Genomic DNA, 19,592 nt, shown 5'->3' on the forward strand with positions numbered 1-19,592 from the left:
AGAGGGGCAGCCTGAAGCTGACCATTGCCCTCTGCAGGACAAACCCCAGGCTACTCCAGGAGACATGGAGTGTCTTTGGTTTCCCAGGCCAGTGTGGAACAGGTGGCCTTGAGCCCACTGTCACCTATAGAAAGAAGCTTGCATTTGAAGGAGGGTTAGGGGCAGGAGTTGAGAATGAATGTCCATAGATGTACTCAAGGGGGTGTCCCTATAGCTTTGTCCCCTCTGGTCATATAGACTAGATGCTCTTGGGAGGAAGGGGGTGACCACCCAACCTGGGACAGATCAGACATGAGACTAAGTTGTACTGACTTGGGGTTGACATGTGGAAGTGCCCTAGGAAAGCATGTCTCTGATGGCAGCAAGTGCCATGAACACACTGAAACAGAAGGCCAGGGATAGAACCTGACATTTCCCATTTATTTGAGGCATAAGCCAGCCTTAACTCTGGCTGGCCTTCAGTTGGCCCTTCCTGCTGGGGCTCAGGAAGGGAGGGATCAAAGGGTTCCTTTGGCCACTTCGATGGTGTTGAGTTAATGGGGAGTCAGGTCACCCAGCCACCTGGCCTGGGAAAAATTGCTTCACACGGGAGTTTCAAGATGACTCATGACCACTGTCATTGTGCGCCCCCACCCCCAATAACTCTGTGGGGACATTCAGTGAATAAAGTCAATAAACAGGGGGAAACGCGATTCTGGGCTGGTGCCAGGCCAGGGCAACGCTGGAAGAGCCGAGCCCGCGGCTTGTTTCTGTCTTTCCGCATGCCATCCCAGGCCGGATGGACAGTGTCCTGTCCCGAACATCATTCCCGGCTTTCACGGAAAAACTTATAGGCCTAGTCCGGTAAACAGGTCAACGTTCAGGCCCAAATCCTGCACCCGCAGCTGCAGGTGTGGAGAGCTGAAGTGAAAGCCTCTGCCTGCCCCGGAAAACCGCGTGCTCAGCCTGTAGTGGACCCAGGGAGCTGCGGGAGGAAGGCAGCGACCCCAAGGGGAGGGAGGGGCGATTAGAGCTGGGGAGACCCTCACTCCACGCCCACACCAGTGACCAGGGCTGGGAAGACTAAGTCTCTGTGTCCCAAAGCCGCCCGGCCCAATCGAATTAGATGCAAAAGAATAGCCACACCGGCAATTTCCAAAAAGAGGCGAAACCGTTTATGAAATCGGCGCCGGTGCCGTATCTACAGTATCTACACATATCTACACGTATCTACACCGCCCGCAGGCGAGGCTCTCTCGGTCGTCTACACTGCAATTGCCGGCCAGGCCGGAGGCGACGAGGTCTCGCGGAGAACAATAAATACCACTTCCTTCCGCCTCGGACGGGAGCTTTGGCACTGGCGGGCGGGAAGCCCGCATGGCTCCCCAGATGGGGAGCGCGTCCTTGGATGGCCCTCGGGGCCGGCGCGCGGGCGCACTATCTAGGGCAGTAGTCGTAGGCACCGGGCGGCGCGGCCGCCGACGAGTACACGTTGGCTGCTGCGGCAGCAGCGGCGGCGGCGGCCGGGTTCACCGCGGGGTGGTGGTGATGGTGCGGGTGCGCGTGCGGGTGCGCGTGTGGGTGGTAGCCGTGGCCGCGCAGGCCTGGCAGCGGGTAGGGCGCCGGCCGGCTCTTGGCCCCGAGGTAGTGGTCGTAGGCAGTGGCCGGATACTTGTAGGGATGGTGGTGCAGCGGCTCGGACGCGCCCGGTGCCTCCAGGCGCAGATCGGCGTGCGGGGGACTGTGGCGGCCTCCGGATCCGCCGGGTAGCGGGACGAGGCCGCCAGGCCCGGGCAGTGCGGGGCTCAGCACGCGCGCCAGCAGCTGCGGCGGGTGCGTAGCGTCGCCGAGCGCTGCGGGTCCGGAGTCACGGTCGAACTCGCGCCGGGCTTCTGCAGCGTCTGCGGGGAGAGCCGGGGGTGAGCTCAGGGCAGGGACCGTCAGGGCGCACCTGCCGAGCCACAACCCCCACCTCCACCCCGGCCCGCGCCGTCCGGGGAGCGGCGGGCGGGAGAGCGAGTGCCCGCTTGCCCGCCCGTCGCCTCCTTGTGCAACTCTGAAGCCCTGACGCCCGGGGGTGTGGGCGAGGCCGGGTGCGGCGGCAGACCCGGGCGAAGCGAGTGCGCACCGGCTGCGGCCGCGATCCCACAACCCTAGGTCCTACCTTTGTCTGCGCCGTTGGGCTGCGTAGGGGAAGCCACGGGATTCCGAGAGCGAGCAAAGGCACTCACAAGCGGCAGCGCTCCGGGCCGGTGGTTCCGGGGCCTGAGGAAGGGGAGTGGGTCACGTCACCATGGCATCCAGACCAAGCGCCCTGGCCCTTGCCTTTTCTTCTGAGGGCACTCACCAGTCCTCTGGGTCGCAATCCCGGAAGCCTTTGGCGAAGGGGTTGCTGGCAATCTTAAGCTGCGTGATCTGCGGGGAAGTTGGTGTAAGCTAAACGCGCTCGCCACCCGACATCGGCAGCGGCGGGCGGGATGGTTTTTAGGCCTTCTGCACTATCTGGAAGAGAAGGGACCCACAACTGCCCCTGCACAGCACGATGCACCTTTTCTCATCAGACCTACAGTTGCCTCTCCAAATAAAAGTAGAAGACTCACGTCCCTGGCTGGGACGGGAATGTGATCACCTCCGCCCTCCTTAGCCCCCCAGCACACAAAGAGGGCAACTGAGCTGGCGCCCTAGGAATCTGGGTAAACCTCAGATCAGGCCTCTGATGGGGAGTTTCCGGAATGATTTGGAAAACAAACTTTCAGGCTGCAGTGACAGTTGCAGATACAGAGGTCAAGCTGATATAGGAGGCTGGGCAGGCCTGTGGAGGGAGAGGGCCTGTCTCCGGGACCCCCCAGCAGACCCTCACCCGGTGATTCTGGTAGGCAGTGACTGCAGTGAAGCGTGTCTCCTCAAACACAAAAGTTTTGAAGTTCTCCTCTGCATATTTCTCACTGTCTTTTCGAGGGTCCACATAGACAACATGGAATCGGGGCTGATATCTGTGCATGGAGTTGAGAATAATCTGGAAGATAAGGATGGTGGATCAGCTCCAGCCATGAGGCTGGAGGAGAATTCAGTCCAGCATCATGAAGTCTACGTGAACAGTGAATTTCCTTAGCTGATGTGGGCAAACCCCCTCATTCTTGCAACCCATTTAGGATCTCCAGGAAAAGCTGCTTCTTCAACTGGCAAATGATGGGATTGCAGATCTTCTTTACCTAGGACCCCAGGGACTGCCCCTGGCCTGGATAGGGTGGCAGCAGTGGGGCAGAGTTCCACCCAGCAGGAACCCCCTCCCCCAGGCTGGGATTCCAAAAGACTCCTGCCCTTTACCCACAAAGGGATCCCCTTTCTAATTAAAGAGCCCCCCCCACCTGAGCTCATAGGGGGGAAGGGAGGGAAGGTGACCCCCTCATACAGAGGCCAGCACGTCAGAAGCCTGCCACCCAGTGTTGCCCCATGCCTCTCTCTCTAGTCTGGGGACTCTGGAAGGCCTACAACAGGGGACAGCTCATAAGCCAGAGAAGGGTCACCTACATGGCCATTGTCATCCAGCAGGTTATTGGTCAGCTTCAGCTTGTCGAAAGACACAATCTGCTTCATCCACTGTGCACCCTTAGCCGGCGAGTCCGGGTGGTAGTGCACTCGGCCAGGTGTGGCAGGATCTGCCTTGCCTGCCACCAGCCAGGAGGAGCTATGGAAAGCATACCTAAGGGCAACATCGTGGGAGGGGGTCATGCAATATAGGGTAAATCAGAAGACCTTCCCACCCCACCCCCACCCCCACCCCGTCCATGTGCAGAAGGCAGAAGAATCCTGGGAGAGCTTTAGAGTTGTTTGTGCTCTTGGTGAAAGCAAGATTCCCAAGAGAGGGGACTGTGAATAAACTAGAAAACTTCCCAAGGCCCCAGCACACAAAAGGTGAGGGAAATCTAGGTGCAGAAAGAGAGGAAGCCATCCCCTCCTTGAATTTCGCTGCAAGCGGGACTGCCTGCCCCAGGGCCCAGAAGGTCGGAGACTGGATTTGGCATCACTAGCCAGTGGCTTTAGGCACAGGGTGGCCCATGTTCCCTTTATTAATTACTGTTAATTGTCTGAGCAACCCGGGCCCACCCTGCACAATCTTTACCAGCCACCCCACCTTTCCGGCCCAGCTCTGGAACTGAAGGTTCTCTAGAAATGGGGCAAGGCAACACGACTGTCACCAGAAGGCATGGGTAAAGTGGCAGACCGCACAGGTCAAGACATCTGAGCTGCCTGTTGCCAGAAGCTTAGGAGGCAGCTCAGAATATATAGGGTGGAATCTGAGTTAGGCAGGGCTGAGCAGGGCAGGAGCAGTCTATGGGGCAGCCAGTACAGGAGGACCGAGTCATGAGAGAGTTACTCGGCTTGGGTGGGTGGCATTTGAATTCTGTCAGCAAGGAAGGACACCCCCACCCTATCCCCTGGACACACAGCTTGTCTCAGTGGTCCCAAAGACTGGCTCACCGGTAGCGCTTGTCATCTACAGGCACAAAGTCCATGAGCAGCATGTAGTCAGCCATGGGGTCCATTCCAAAAAGCTTCACTTGGAACGTGGGGAACATTCGTCTGGGGATGGGGTAAGGAGGGAGGTCAGGTCCCTCAGGTAGGGGAGTACAGGACCGATCTCCACTTTAACTTCTCTGCCAGGCAGCCCCTAGCTCAGCCCTCCTTCAGGTCTCTCTTTAAGCTGCTTTCTTGGCTCTCTAATCTCAAGTAGGCCCTTATCCAACCCTGGGCAAGGCAGCAACAGGTCAGGCCTCAGGTCCCTCTCTGAAACACAGAAATGGCTAACCAGGTGCCGAGCTGCAGAGTTCCAAAGCCTGTTCTGTCTTCTTTGCTTACACAGACAGCCTTGCCCCAGGAATTCCTAAACTTTCTGGACCTTGCCTCAGCCAGCAGCAGGATAACTAAGATATGGGCCCCGGGACTTGTCTCCCCTTCTCAGAGCCTCCCTGGCTTCACCCAACAAAGTGAAAGAATTCCCGTGTCCAACAAAGTGAAACCGGTGCTGTAGTGATCCCAAACATCCTCCCCCCAAGTCACACGGACACCCCAGCAATCCAGCCTTCAACTCTCAAGACCTGGCCAAAGCCTCCCCAAGAACCTGTTTGCAAAAGGCTCAGCGTATGTTTTCCTGTTTCCTCCCTCTCCTCTAAACCCCTCCAGTGACATTCAAGGCCCTCATTTGCCTTCTCGGACCAGAAGGCCAAGCCGCTGTCTTCAGGAGGCTGTGTTGGGTGGTACGGACAGCTAAAGAGCCTGGAGAAAATCCACAGAGCAGCAGCGAAGGACAGGCCTAAGTTCCCCAGGGAGGGCTGCACAGCAGGGAAACAGAAACCTCGAGAAGGCTTTGCAAACAGGCCCTGAGCCTCCTTGGCCACGGAGCTGATGTGTACATTAGACACAACCCAGCACCCGCCTTTGTCTACTGGTCAAATCGGGAGCATCTGCAATTGTTCCTTTTCCCTCTCGGCCCTGAAAACAAATAACCAGGCGACTGGCACGGATACCCTGCCAGGCTTGTGAAGAACTGGGCCCACAAGCGGCCAAAATTGAGGCCCAAGAAAACCAGGTCTCGAGTTCCCGGAAAATGAGCGCACTGGCTTTTAAGGGTCTTAACTCTTTCCTAAAATTATTCATACACCTAGGGGATATTTGCTCTTTGGATTGCCCTACATACTGAATGAAACCCACGCGGGAGTTTCCTAGGTGGCAGCTGCCTAACCGCCGCAGTCGGGCGCACTTTCGGCCCACAGATTTCCCTCGAATTCGAAGAGTCCCAGGACTCGCGGTTGGCTCTCCGCGGGTTGTCGCTGGAGCCGGGTCAGCAGAGAGGCCAGAAGGACTCGCAGGTGGCCCGGCTGCACCTTCATCCGCTTTTCAGCCGGGCTCCCGCGCATCCCTGACACGCAGTCAGAGGCACGGCACGCACGTGGACAGGGGCGCGGGGAAGGGGCGCCTGACCTGCCTGCCTTGGTGACGATCATCTCGGTGCCCAGCTGATTGAACTCGTCCCACAGCGCCTTCATCTCCAGCTGCACGCTCACGCTGGCCACCTTCGGGTTCTTCTTCACCGGAGCCTTGGCCGCGACCGCGCGGCTAGCCCCCGGACCCTCGGACTCCGCCGCCGAGCTACCAGCCGCCCCGGGGGCGGGCGCGAAAGGGTAGGCGCGCGGCGGCGGCGGGCCCGGGGCACCGGGGACTGCAGCGCACGGATCGTAGCGCGGTGGCGGCGGTTCGCGAGGGCCGAACGGGTCGGCGCCAGGCGACGGGGCTCCCAGGCCGCTCAGACTGCTGGCCGCGAAGGCTGCAACGTCGCAGAAGTGCGAGAGCTGCGTGAGCCACGGACTGGACACGGCGGAGATCATGACCCGAAGGCCACCCGCCGCCGATCAGAGCGCCGTCCCGCGCGGCGGGCCGAGTGGCGGGCGCTGCGCCGCACGCGCCCCGGGCCGCACCGCCCCACCCCGCGGGCCGGCCCCGCGGAGCCGCCCCGCCCCGCCCCGCCCCGCCGAGACAATAGCCCGTGCCCCTCCCCCCGCCCCTCCCCCGCCGAGGCTCCGCGGGCCCGGGCCCCCCGACCGCTCCGACCGGCTCCGGGGACGACGGGCCGGTGCGCGGCCCTGCCCGCCGCCAGCGCGCGCTGGCTTTTCTTCTGTGCCAGACGCTCCCCAAGTTCTCCTTCCTCTACCTTTTGTGTCCCTGGTTTCAACTTCTCACATTCTGTCTCCTTTCTCTCGCTACAGCTTCTTCTTAAACCCCCTGCCTCTCTCTTTTCTCGGTGTCACTCTCTCCAATTTCAAATTTTCATGTCTTCCCTTCCGTCTAACTTCTTCCTCTTATTTTTGGGTGTTCTCTACTATTCGTCTTTGCCCTTTCAAACGTAAATGAATCTTCAGCCTTTCTCTTGTTCTTTAATGAAGTTAATTTCTGTCTCAAGCTATCCTATCCTTCATTTTCTCTTTCGTTATCTTTATTTCCTTTGCATGTATCTGCCTTTCTCACCTTTGTCGTATTTTCTGTTTTCTCCTTTTTTTCCCCTCTTGGCTGCTCTCATTGATTTGTATTTTTGGGTTTTGTTGTTGTTGTTGTTGTTTGTTTGTTTATTTTTGTTCCCCCGCCCCCTCCTTTTACTGCGTTCCCTGACTCTTCTCTAATCATCTTTGCTTCTTCCAGCTCAAAGACTCCCCTTCTTCAGACTTCAGAAGACTGTGCTCAGTCCCAGAAGTTGGAGTCCTAGGATGGTGGGTGGACTGACTTTGGGGAATGCCGCCCTTTCTTCCTGTCCCAGAGTCCCAGCTTCAAGGTTGGAGCCCACCCGGCCTAGAGCTCCTTTCCACCCGCTGGGCCGCAGGGCCTCACAGCAGGGGGCTGGCGGGCGGCCTGACAGTATAGACGCGGACAGAAGGCTCACCTTCCATGTCCCTGGTGACTGTGCTGAAGTGCATCCCGGCTGGGGATCCTGGTAGCCGGCGAAGTTTCGCCTGGTCCGAGGGCCTGGGGCCCCGGTGGGCGGTGCCCTCCGAGGCCTCGGCTGCAACAAGAGAGGCGATGCTGAACGCGCTGGCCCGGGCAGACAGCGGGCTCCGCGCGTCCATAGGCGCCCGGGCCTGACCGGCGCCGCCTCCGACTGCGTACGCCCAGCCGCACCGCGCCCAGCCCAGCGCAGGGGGCCCGGGGGCGGGGGCCTGTGGTGCCACTCACAGCCGCCGGTCCAGGGCCCAAGGGATTATGGCGTCATGAGACCCCCCCATTTTCAGCCAATATTAGCCCAGGAGTCCGAACATTTGGAGCACCCTGGAAATTCAGGGCCCTCCTGCCTTGTAAGCTCTCTGTCCCTGGTCTCTCCTCCCGGGGCCCTGTGTGACCAACGCCCCTTGAACATCCTGCAGCTTTTGCGGAGGTTGGGCGTCCCCTCTATTCGGCGAAGCCACCACCAGAGTCTACAGCCCCAAAGGAGAAGCTTCTATGTCTCGAACACTCAGTCCCAGTGTGAGATGGCAGGGCACTGGCGAGGCACTGAGGAGCTGCCTGAGTCTAGCCCAGCCCTTGCTTGGCCCCACCTGCCTCCACCTCCTCCCCGGCGGCCCCTGCACCTGGGTAAGAGAGCTCCGGCTCTCGCACAGGCCACAGGCAGATAGCCCCAGGGCTTGCGGAGTCCTTCGTCCCTCCGTGCCGCAGAGCTGGACCTCACCAGCAATTGCCCCTACAGGCCCCTTGGGTCAGCTTGCTTTCGTGGTGGGGAAGCGAGCCGTGGGACGCCGCCCAGGCCGCACAAGACCTGGAGCCCCAGCGTCACGCGCACCCCGCGCGCACCGCCCGCCTCTGGCCAGGACGCTTTTACATCCGGAGGGTGGGCAGTGCCCGCTCCTCCGACCTCCCTGCGCACCAGCGGGGCGCAGGGAGGACCGGGGGCGGGGCCTGGCCGGCCGAGGGAGCTGAGGACACGTCGGAGAAATTCAGACCGCATGGTGGGGTGCTGTCCCCTCTCCACCCTGCAGCCAGCCTCCCCACACGAAAGGCCTAACTGCTAAGGTGCAGGACCAGGCCTCAGCGTTCGGGCCTCAAGACATGATTACATCAATGCCCCACTTCTCCGGTACCTTCTCTTCGCCTACTATCTCCGGGGGGCCTCTCTGACCCGTTCATATGCCTATGCCCTTTGTGCACAGGATATGAAGCCTAGAACCTCCTAGATTCTACTAAAGACTGGTAGACAAGGCCCAGTTTCCAAGGACTTTCTGTCAAGGACTTAGTAGGCCCTCTGCTGAACCGACTCAGGATGTAGTGGGATGCTTGCAGCCTCTCCAAGGGTTTTGACAGTCTCAGGCCTCCCTCCCCGGGCTGTAGCAGCAACTAAGTGGAAGGATCAAGGCCACGACTGCAAGGAGTGGGTATCTGGGACTTGTATAATAGATTGGGATGTGGGAGGGGGTGGTGTGTGTAACTGGACTGGTGCCCTAGCCTGTCCCTGAAAGCTTAAGGACAGCTAAGAAAGGGAGGCTGTCAAGAGGTCGTTCCTTGGGCCCTAAGTGACTGGCCATCCAGGGACTGACAATGACAGTGACCTGTGCCACTGGCCTAGAGTAGGTAGGTCTAAGGAGGGTAGTTTGGAGATTAGGTGGGCCACAGGATCTTTCCCTCTTTCCTGAGCAGGGATAGCTTATTGTCTCCTGCTCGATAGGAGAGCCCAGTCTTGGGCAGGTGTATAATGTCGCAGTAGTGATGGAGAGATACAGCAGTATCAAAGATAGTCCACCGCGCCTCTATAAGTTGAGTCCCACGTGAGGATGTAGGGGCAGGGCTCTGGCAGGCGATTTTGCATTATAGGGATGTACCTCATCCCAGGGTGGAGTAGCTGAGGTCTTCCCCAGTACCTCCCCACAACCCGCCAGGGCTGCAGCCACATCCTGGACCTCAGTGCGGCTAATACTGAGAAGTGAAAGTGAAAAACTTCAGGAACTCCTGGTTGCTCTGGGTCAGCCCTGGGGTCCGTCCTGGCGCCCCCTGCGTCACCTGCAGTGACAAGGGAAGTCTTCCTGCTGTGGCTGTACTTGCAAGCTACAGCTGGGTCAGTAAACACTTTACAGCAAACAATGCCCCTGAGCAGAGGCTGGGAATGTGTCAGGGCCCCGCTTAATATGTTCTGTGCGTGGTTAGCTCGCTCCACTTGCATCGGTCACCCTCATCCTTCCTCCCCAACTCTACCCCCACTAGCCATCACTGTAGAAAATTGGAACCCCTAGAAAGACTAGCTTAAGAAACCCGAAACCCTGCAAGTGCCGGTCCACTCAAGCCTCCCGCCTGCTATAGAGCAACCGCCTCTACTTACTACAGGACCCGACTCTTAGGACCGCCCTTTCCCTGTGCACAGCACCGAAACTGTGAGGTCGGTGCCTGGTCGCCCAGTAACTGGCCTGCGCTCCTCTCCTCCTGACGCTGCCTCACGACCGGCTCTTGCCCAGAGCGCTAAGGAACGAACCCACTCTGTAGTCCTACACCCTAGCGCGAAGGTTCGGAGCGGACCCAGAGCCTTACCCCGGGGAATGCTCCTCCCTCACCTGCACCGGCCGCCGCTCCCTTCCGCCTCGCTCCCCCTGCCGGCGGCGCTTCCATCACAGCGGTAAGGGGCTTGACTGCGAGCCAGTGGTCTGCACACAGGGGTCGTGAGCTTACACCTTAGTCCTGAGAGCACAGTGCATGGTCGAGGCCTGGGCTGTACCCTCTTCTCCTCCACATGCCATGCAGAGTGAAAAGACCTGCAATTCTCCAAGGCTTGAGGCAGGAGGCTGACATCCCTGACTATACCATTTTACAGGCCCTAAAACTGGGGTTTAACGTTGAGACTGACTGCTGGTAGGAAAGGAGTGGGGCTCAGAGGCTTGAAATTGGGGGAGTAGAATGGGGCTAAGAAGCTGCAAATCTTGCTTTTTATTTTATTTTTATTTTTTTTTTCCTTGAACCCTAGGCTTTGTGGCTGGCGGTATGGGCTCCTGGCTGCACCCAGCACCGTCGCTGGATTCTGTGGCAACTCACACACTCCTTGGTCGGCTATCTGCAGGGTCGGACGCGAAACCAGTAGAATTCCTGAAGTTTCCAGTGCGAAGGGAGGCAGACCCCTAGAGTTTCCTGCCTACCTGGCTCTGGCTCGGCTCCGCCTCCCTTGGGTGCACGTGGCTGCCCCAGGGGAGCGGGCAGACCAGCCCCTCACACCCACCAGCCCCACTCCTCACTCTCTGTCTATTGTAAAGACGCGGGCCTCTCAGAGCTTGAAGGCTGCTAGCCGCAGATGTTCCTGTGCACCTTCGTCTCTGGCAGCCTGACAGCCCATGGATCTTAGGCCTTACTGGCTCCCGGGACAAAGTGCGCGGGCCCAGAGGGCTCCCAGCATTGATTCCTGGCTACTTGGAGCAAAATGCATACAGGTGGACCCGCGCAGAGATCGGGGCGCAGGAATCCAGGGTCCCCTCCTCCAGAAATCAGAACATGGAGGGCAGGCTCGGGCTATGTTCCCAAAGGTGTTGAGGGAGTCTCGGAGAGAGGCTGGGCTTTACGTGACCCAGTGATTCAGGATTGATAGCTGGAAATTGCCTCCATCTCCTCCTGCCTGCACTCGGCCCCAAGCACTCAAAGGAAACCGGCGGCTATGCCAGGAACAACTTCCCCGACTGGGTTGACGTCGGCGGCTCTGCCTCGGCGTCCGGGACAAGGACCCGCGGAAGTCTCCAAGGCGCAGGGTTCGACCTTCGCCGGAGCCGGGAGCCGTGGGCTTGCAGGAGGCTCTGCACTCTTTCCCTCTCTCAGCCCCCTGGCGGCTGCATCCGCAGGAACCCAGGCCCCTCGGGAGCGATCCGCCGTCAGTTTGTCCACGCACGTGATTGGCCCGAGGCTGTAACCGAGCCATTCTGGGTGACCCTGGGGGACAAGGGCAGATCAGGAGACACACCCACCCACCAGCTCTGGAGGCACGCAGGTAAGAACTGTGCCTCACAGTAGCTGGGGCTGAATGACCCTCCCGCTCCGCCCCACCCCCCCTCGTCTCCAGCCTCCAAACTTTGGGAAATTTTGTGGGGTAAATTGTACTGGGGAGCGTGCTGGAGGCTCCCTGTCCCATCAAAATCTGGGTCGTACATTCCACAACCACTAAGACAAGCACCGCCTGTGTAAACGATATACCCATCCAGAAGTAGGCTCTGGGGTGGCTCCTGGTGCAGCAGGGACACTGCCCAGAGGCGGTGCTCCCTGAGGCCTGGCTAGCTACCTCTCCTCTCCTCTCCTCTCCTCTCCTCTCCTCTCCTCTCCTCTCCTCTCCTCTCCTCTCCTCTCCTCTCCTCTCCTCTCCTCTCCTCTCCTCTCCTCTCCTCTCCTCTCCTCTCCTCTCCTCTCCTCTCCCCTTCCCTCAAACAAAACAAAACAGGGTCTCACTATGTAGCCCTGGCTGTCCTGGGACTCTATCTGTAGACCAGGCGAATTCTCCAATGCAGAGATCCTCCTGCTTCTGCTTCCAGAGTGCTGGGATTAAAGGACTGCACCACTACAGCCCAGCTGACCCCTTTCTTAACTCAAGTCCCCCTGTTGGTCTATGACCTTTCTTGGTACCTTCCTACTCTGAAACCCATCAAGCCCACCCCATATGCCCTACCCTAGTATAAGACCTTCTCCTACACTAGGAGGAACTAGGGCTCTGTGGAGTACGGCAGACTGCAGTAAGCAGGGTTTCTGGAAATCAGGGATAGTACCCTAGACCTACAGGGTGTCGCAGAGGAGGATCAGGAGATTCAGAGAACTTGGCCAGAGTGAGGAGCAGCTTCCTGGTGTGCAGCCTGTGGTTTGAGTTACTTGACCTTGCTGGCTTCATCTTCCCCTAAAACTCTTCCTGCTCCCCCGAGACTCTCCCTTCATCCCAGAGCCACCTGGCTCTTGTCTCAAGGCAATTGCTGACCCATTGTGGCCCCTGGAATGTCTAGGTCCTGGGGGTACTGATAACTTCAGGGTGCACATAGACAAATGGAGACAGAAGATACAGTCAAGGGGAGGTAAAAACAGGGCCCTCACTTCAGCTAAGAGGACAGCCTCACACTAATGGTCTCCTGCCCCCATCTGCCTCCCATACAAACAGTATGGCTGCTGTATTCTGGACTAAGGGTCCAGGAAGATGTCCTGAGAGGATTTGGGGAAAAGGATGGTCAGACTGGATGGGCAATAGTATCCTCCCAGGTCACCAGGGCCCCCTGCTGTCTAGAAGTCCCCACAACTCTAGAACAAACAAACAAACAGACGGACTGATGGACAGCTAGGGTCTGAGCCTGTTGATTTAGCTGCCCACTTGGCGGAAGAAGCCAGCCACATGGGGAGTCCGCTGTCCATCTTCTAGCCATAAGAGTCCCTTACCCCGGGTACTGTCAGGCAGAGGTGTGGTTCAGGGCCTCTGAGGGCCTAGGCTCAGCCTGGGGTTGGAGGTGGTGGCAGGAGGTGACCTGTGGAGCAGGCAGCTGAGGAAAACAGCCTCTTCCCCTCCCCTCTTTGGCCACAGCAGGAGCCAGCCAGCTCTAAGGAGGTGTGCTAACTCAGGGTGAACAAGCCAGAAGATTGCCAAAAACCCTTCAAGATTCCTCTTGTCTGCAGAACACCCAACAATACACATACTGCCACAACACACAGGAACACTTGGGAGCACTTATCTGAACATGAATGCATATATGGGCACACATACTCACACATGTGAGCATGCCATAACATATGCCACCATTGGCATAACTGTCTTCATGCACAGAACTGGACAGGAACACAGACACATGAGCACAGGGACTTACACACAATTCATGTTGTACATGCAGACACTTGCCCAGAGTACACACATACAGATCTGGTCACACATGCAGGCTTACCACCCACATAGGTTGCTGTAACTGCTCTTCACTGGTGTTGACACACATTTTGGAAATTTAAGTGGACTTTTGATTGACAATGCCCTTGTAAAACCCTCTGCTGTGCAGTAAGGGAAGAATTAAGTACATTAGTCCATTCACAACTGCTGTTTGCTAAACGTAACACAGTCAGGTGATGTGCTGAGGAGGAAGGGTTTATTGTCCAGGTCAGTGTCCTGAACACTATGTACTAGAAGAGTGTCCCAGGGGACCATATCAGTAAAGATGACCCTTTTCAATGAATCCACATGGAAGGCATTGTCCATGCCAAGCTGCTAGCCCTGAGTCTGGCATGTTGGTAAATAAGCCAGTTATGAAGGCCTAGGATCCTGGCAATCATTCCATATGTTGTTTTTCTTATAGATACGTAAAGTAAAATAAACATAGGGAGACTATTTTTCAATAGATTTGGTTTATTTATGTACATGCATGTGTGTCTTTGTGTGTCTGTGTGAGCCACGCGCACAGTACCTGTGCAGGTCAGAGTGTGGCTCAGATCTCCTGCAGCAGCTGTATTTCCAGGGAGCCACCATGTGGTTTCTAGGATTTGAACTCAGTCCCTCTGCCAAAGCAGCAAGTCTTCTTTTTTTTTTTTTTTTTTTTTATTGTCCCGCAGCCCGCAGCAAGTCTTCTTAAACACTGAGCATCTTCCTGGCCCCCACAAGAGAATGCTTTGGCTTTGTTTGAGGCAGGGGCTCACTGTGAAACCATGGTGACTTTGAACTCTCATACTTGCCTCCACCACCTGAATGCTGGAATTGTAGGTGTGTTCCACATGCCCAGTGAAACTTGGATTTGTGTGTGTGTGTGTGTGTGTGTGTGTGTGTGTGTGTGAGAGAGAGAGAGAGAGAGAGAGAGAGAGAGAGAGAGAGAGAGAGAGAGAGAGAGAAGTGGGCAGTTAATTCATATCCTCGTACTCATTGCAACAGCAGAGCTGAGCTGCTTAGAGAAATTCTTTAATTTGTGGTGAAACTTTTTCTCATAAGGACTTCTTTTGCCCCTCTCTGTCCTCTCTGCCCTGTGTCCTGCCTCCAGGGCTCTGACTTCCCCACTGGCATAGGTATTGGCCAGAAATTTGGTCTGATGTTTTGAGCCCATGTGCCCAGAGCCCATGAAGGCAAATCTTTCTCTGGCTCCACTTTCTCAGGAAACTCCCACTAGCTTGGAGATTAAGCTGTCCAGCCTGTCACAGGCACAGAGATGCTGCTGTCACATAACAGGGAGGATAAAAGAGCAGAGGAATCTGATGGACAAGATGTATGGAGTCCCTTTGTCACAGGCCGGACGGGAGCCCAAGCCATCCAGGACTGATGGGGACAGAGGCTTGGATACAGCATGAGAGATACGGAGACGCCCTGGTGGAGGACAAGTGTGCTGGCCAGGTTCTGCCAGCTTTGCTAGTGCCACCCCATACAGATGCAGGAAAGGCATGGAATGCTGTTCCAAAGGGAAGGAGGGCTCCCTGACACAGTGGCCATATCTTCTTGTCCTTTCAGAGCAGAGGAGCCATGAGAGTGAGATGGAGCCACATGGTGAGATGCATTCTGTGGTAGATACTGAGGTGGGCCCCTGGCCTCAGTTTTGTCACCTGGAAACGATGTGAAGAGTGCTGCAGACCCTGGAAAATGGGCAGACCAAGCTCATGCCTCTCACTCACCTCCTCTGCTGATGTTACCACTACTGAGCTCCCTTGGGGCCTTCCTACATCCCAGCTGGTCCCTAAGCACTCTGAGATGACCATTGCCTGCGCCATACTGCCTGGAATTGGGAGAGAGAAAGCCCAAGGAGCTCACTCCAGGAATGTCCAGTTAGGCACCCTCTGCTCAATTTCCATTGGTCCCTAAGTCACAATGCAGCCTAGATTTCCCAGGTCCAAGAGCATAGCCCAGTCCCACCCAGGCCCTGACAAATCCCTTCTCTGGGGCTTTGCTGAGCTAGCTTGGAATTTCTCAAAAACAAACAAATGGGGGAGTCCATAGCTGTGGTTCCCAGAGCTAAGAAAGGTTCTTCCTGCATTTGCCTGAGTCTGAGCTGGCTGAGGTTCCAGGCCTGCTGGGCTAGACCCAAGCTCAGAACCTCAAGTCAGGGCAACACCAGCCGGTCCTGCCCCTTAATCATCAGCTGAGAATGGCAGGAGTCTGGGCAGTCAGTGAACAGGATCTAGGACAGGGACAGACAGCTACTGGTGGCTGCCTGGGCTGAGGTATCTTGGTAGGTGGCTGGGGCTTGTATGGTGAGGGGTGGCCTGGGGCTTGTATGGCCTGGCTTCATGTGGAGGTGACTCAAGGCAGCCATCAGGTGGCAGTGGTGTTGGGTCCTCAGCAGAACAGGGTATAGAGGCTCTGTGGGAATGTGGGGGTGGGAAAGATGGGTTGGGGGAGGGGCTACAGATCTGGGGGGCTGGGGCCAGGGCAGGCTATCGGGAGGGGGCTCTTGCCAGGTGGTCTTAATCTCTTCAGTGAAATAGGAGTCCTGGGGCGGGTGGGGGAGATGGGAGCTGAGACAGCTGTGGGACAGGGAACTGGCCTGACAGCCCAGGGGCCCCAGGCCAGAGCCCGGCTGCAGCGCCTTCTCCCTTTCCAGTACTAGTACCCTGGATCATCCCCGGGCTAAGCTGGTTCTGCCCTCTTCACCACACATTTTGTTAAAGTGATTTCTCAGCTGGGAGGACCTGTCATGCATCCGTGTACAGGGGTCTTCAAGGCAGGCTAGGGACCGGGTCCATTCTGCTTTGGTAGAAGCCACTATCCCATGTGGGTCCCCATTAAACTGTTGAAGCTCTGAGGTGGTGTGAGGTTGACATACAGAGGGGGAGGAGCCTCTGGTCAGGCATGGACCCCTGAAGCTCCCCCAGCCAGCTCAACACTGGGATTAGGATTGAGGGGAGGGTCCGTCCTACTTAGTCGATTATCTTTTTCCCAGGGGGAGCCTCTGAGAGATGGGAAACTGAGGCTGAAAGGAGGTGGATAGGGCTGGCTAGATGGTAAGTCACAGGAAGCCTGGAGGCCCTATCCTTCTCTGTGTAGTTTATACCAGCTGTCCCAGGAAGACAGACAGATGGACAGGAGCCTTTACTGGTGCCCTGAAGACGGTCCAGCCCCTCCCTCCATGGTGACTGCCAGGACCCTGTGACCAGAAGCCACCCCACAGTGTGTGGGCGGGCGGGCGCCAGGCTGTCTCATGCTTCACTGGAAACAAGTGGGGCCCCCGAGGCTTTTGGGAGCAACCACGGTGCCCACTGAAGCCAGAGGTCAAGGGGTACCTGGAGAAACTGAGGCAGCACTCCTTGATAGGCCAGTGGGGAGCAGGCTGGGCAGGAGCTCCTGGGTGACATCATGTGGGCTTTCTGTGTTTGCTTTGGTCCTGAGTCCCATGTGGACTAAGCCCCTAGCCCTATGCCCCCTCTGGGTTCTCTGACCTGTTACTGAGGTCAGATGAGCAGGTCTTGGGGTTGTACCCCTGCGGCTGAGGGGCCTAGGGCTTTGTTCTCATGATCTGCTCCCTGGGACTCTCAGGTCACACAGCATTTGCCAGTAGTGTTTCACTCTTCCGTTCAGGCTAGCTCAAGGTGGCCAAGATACCAAGGCTAGGGACCTGACTCACATCTGAGGAGTGTGCAAAAAGTACTGGATATCTTGGTGAGTGGTCCCTGAGGCCAGTTAAGGTAATTCTTATGCAGTAGAGCTGGAGCCATGTGGCCTGTCGATGCAGGGGAGTCACCCAGTACAGGAGAGAGGTCTCAGTGTAGCTCGTGTTGCTCCCACTGGACCTCTGCGTAGCCACTTGGATGACTGTCACATCCACCTCACAGGCTCTTTTGCAACTGTGTGCTTTCGGGACATTTGCTCTGAGCAGCTGGAGTTTATTATTTTTTGCTTATTTATTTATTTATTTATTTATTTTACTTTTAGAGTGTTCAAACTTATCTACTGTTTAAATCCAAGGGTAAGATTGCACGTGTTGTTCATATGCAGTACAGCTCACTGAGGTGTGCATGTGCACACTGTGGAAATTGTCAGATGCAGACAGCAAAGGCGTGACCTTGAAGAGTTATATGATGCTGCTAGGACACTTAAATCTCTGCTCTTTGGCATCTTCAAGAATATGATTTATGAGCTATAGTTACCCCAAAGTACTGAAGGGTTCTTCACCCTCTCCTGTCTGACTGTAACCACATGTCCTGATCAGCATCTCTCCAGCTCCCTGTCAGAGTCCTGACAACCTGCATTCTGCCCTGGAAGAGAATCGTTTAGACTGTCTGTGAGTGAGAACATGTAGAACCTGTCTTCCTGTGCTGGCTTGTCCCGTGATATGGCATTTCATATCATTCTACTCTGGCAAATGGAGATTGTGTTTCTCTCTTGTTTATTTCGTGTGTATGTGTGTGTATGTGTGCATGTGTTCACAGGTGCACATCCGTGTGTGCGTGTGTGTGTGTGCCAGTGCCATAGGCCAGCCTCAGGCATGTCCCTCAAGGGCCATCCACCTCATTGTTTGGTCTCTCAAAGGAGCTGGTGCTTGCCAAATAGGATAGGTTGGCTGGTCACTGAGCTCCAAAAATTCTGCCGGCTCCATTTCTCCAGCACCCACTTTTTAAAATTTTGACTGTTGTGAATGAACTCAGATCTTTTTGTTTGCACAGACAAGACTTAACTGATTGAGCTATCTGTCCAGCCAGCCCAGTGTGTTATGAGGCAGGGTCTCAAGTACTGCATGCTGTCCTTGAGCTGCCCGTGTAGCTGGCAATGACCACGAGCTATGACTATTTTGTCTCCATATCCGAAGTGCTGGCCAACACCACCAAGTGCACCCCAGATCTCAATGTTTTTAATGGTTGGGTTGTATACCACTGTATTTTCTTTTCTTTCTTTCTTTCTTTCTTTCTTTCTTTCTTTCTTTCTTTCTTTCTTTCTTTTTCTTTTGTTTTGTTTTTCGAGACAGGATTTTTCTGTATAGCCTGGCTGTCCTGGAACTCACTCTGTAGACCAGGCCGGCCTCAAACTCAGAAATCTGCCTGCCTCTGCCTCCCAAGTGCTGGGATTAAAGGCATGTGCCACCATGCCCGGCGGACTGCATTTTCTTTTCACATTCATCGTTTGTGGATACTCAGGTTGTTGCCATATTTGGTCCATCATGGACAGTGCTGTCATAAATATGAGCATGCAGACAGCACCTCTTTCATTTCCTTTGTTGTAGACTGCTGAATTAATTTAATTCTTTTTTTTGATTCAATAAAGTTTTATTTTCCCAAATGTACAGCTGATTGAACCTGTTCACGCATCTTTGCCAGCAGCTGGAGCGTCTCCACCCTTTGTGTTTCTGGGGTAAATTACTTGGGCTCTGTGCTTTGAAACCAGCTTGGTAAGTCCTTTACTAAGGAGCTCCTGAAGGGCTGCCCTGGCCAAGGAACCGCGAATCTTCAGTCTGTCGGAGACCACGGCTGGAGTAATAAGCTTATAGTTCGGAACCTCCTTACAGAGCTTGTCATATGTCGCTTTGTCGAACAGGACAAGATTGTTCAACTTGTCCCGAACTTTGCCTTTGGACCACTTCTTCTTCTTCTTGGCCTTGCCACCAGATTTATTTACTGGATCTTTATCCTTTTTGGCCGACTTTCCAACATCTTTCTTTTTCTTGTCGTCTTTGGGTGGCATGGCGAAGCTCAGAGAGTCGTGCGGACCACAGCAGCCTCGCTAAGATGTCGGAAAAAAAGCAATTTAATTCTTTATTAAAGGAAAGTCTGAAGTTTCCTTCAGACTGTTTCCCCTAATGGATAGACTTTTTTTTTTTCACCCCAAGACAGTGTTTTTCTGTGTAGCCCTGGCTGTTCTGGAATTCATTCTGCAGACCAGGATGGCCTTGAACTCAGTGATCTGCCTGACTCTGCCTCCTGAGAGTTGGGACTAAAAGCATATACCATCAATGCCAACTAGACTACTTTTCACTCTGGTCAGGAATATATAAGGGACTCCTTTCTCCATATCCTTTTTTTTTTTTTTTTTTTTTTGAGTGCTAGAGATACTGGCCACGTGTTTGTCTTACTTGAGAAGCATCTAGTCAGCATGTTTGTTTGTTTGTTTGAGACAGGACCTCTTGTGTATCAGGCTGGTGTAGAACTTGCTATGTAGCTAAGCATGATAACCTGGATCTTCCGATTCCCCTTGTTCC

The 19,592-nt window shown here is 55.7% G+C and overlaps 1 protein-coding gene and 1 pseudogene across 1 annotated transcript; both read right to left on the reverse strand.

The window, feature by feature from the left end:
• Positions 1 to 519: 519 nt before the first annotated feature.
• Positions 520 to 7,595, reverse strand: Tbx1 (T-box transcription factor 1). The gene is made up of 8 exons (XM_021185094.2): positions 7,412 to 7,595; positions 5,962 to 6,304; positions 4,462 to 4,563; positions 3,511 to 3,682; positions 2,840 to 2,995; positions 2,327 to 2,394; positions 2,144 to 2,244; positions 520 to 1,880 (listed from the first exon to the last, which is right to left on the reverse strand). Exons 1-8 carry the CDS (start codon positions 7,593 to 7,595, stop codon positions 1,417 to 1,419), a joined length of 1,590 nt encoding a protein of 529 aa, XP_021040753.2. The 3' UTR covers positions 520 to 1,416.
• An 11,068-nt stretch (positions 7,596 to 18,663) lies between these two features.
• On the reverse strand, positions 18,664 to 19,134 carry LOC110312083 (small ribosomal subunit protein eS25 pseudogene; annotated as a pseudogene).
• Between the last annotated feature and the right edge of the window lie 458 nt (positions 19,135 to 19,592).

The sequence above is a fragment of the Mus caroli genome, unplaced genomic scaffold (assembly GCF_978045245.1).
Source record: "Mus caroli unplaced genomic scaffold, Mus_caroli_1 scaffold_17, whole genome shotgun sequence".
NCBI classification, from domain to species: Eukaryota; Metazoa; Chordata; class Mammalia; order Rodentia; family Muridae; genus Mus; species Mus caroli.

What these genes read in the sequence shown, in the direction of transcription:
- Tbx1 (XM_021185094.2), bottom strand. Translation starts at nt 7,595, where the DNA reads ATGGACGCGCGGAGCCCGCTGTCTGCCCGGGCCAGCGCGTTCAGCATC. An exon ending in AGTCACCAGGGACATGGAAG is followed by an intron (nt 6,305 to 7,411) that starts GTGAGCCTTCTG and finishes GCGACGTTGCAG; the next exon opens with CCTTCGCGGCCAGCAGTCTG. An exon ending in ATCGTCACCAAGGCAGGCAG is followed by an intron (nt 4,564 to 5,961) that starts GTCAGGCGCCCC and finishes CCCCATCCCCAG; the next exon opens with ACGAATGTTCCCCACGTTCC.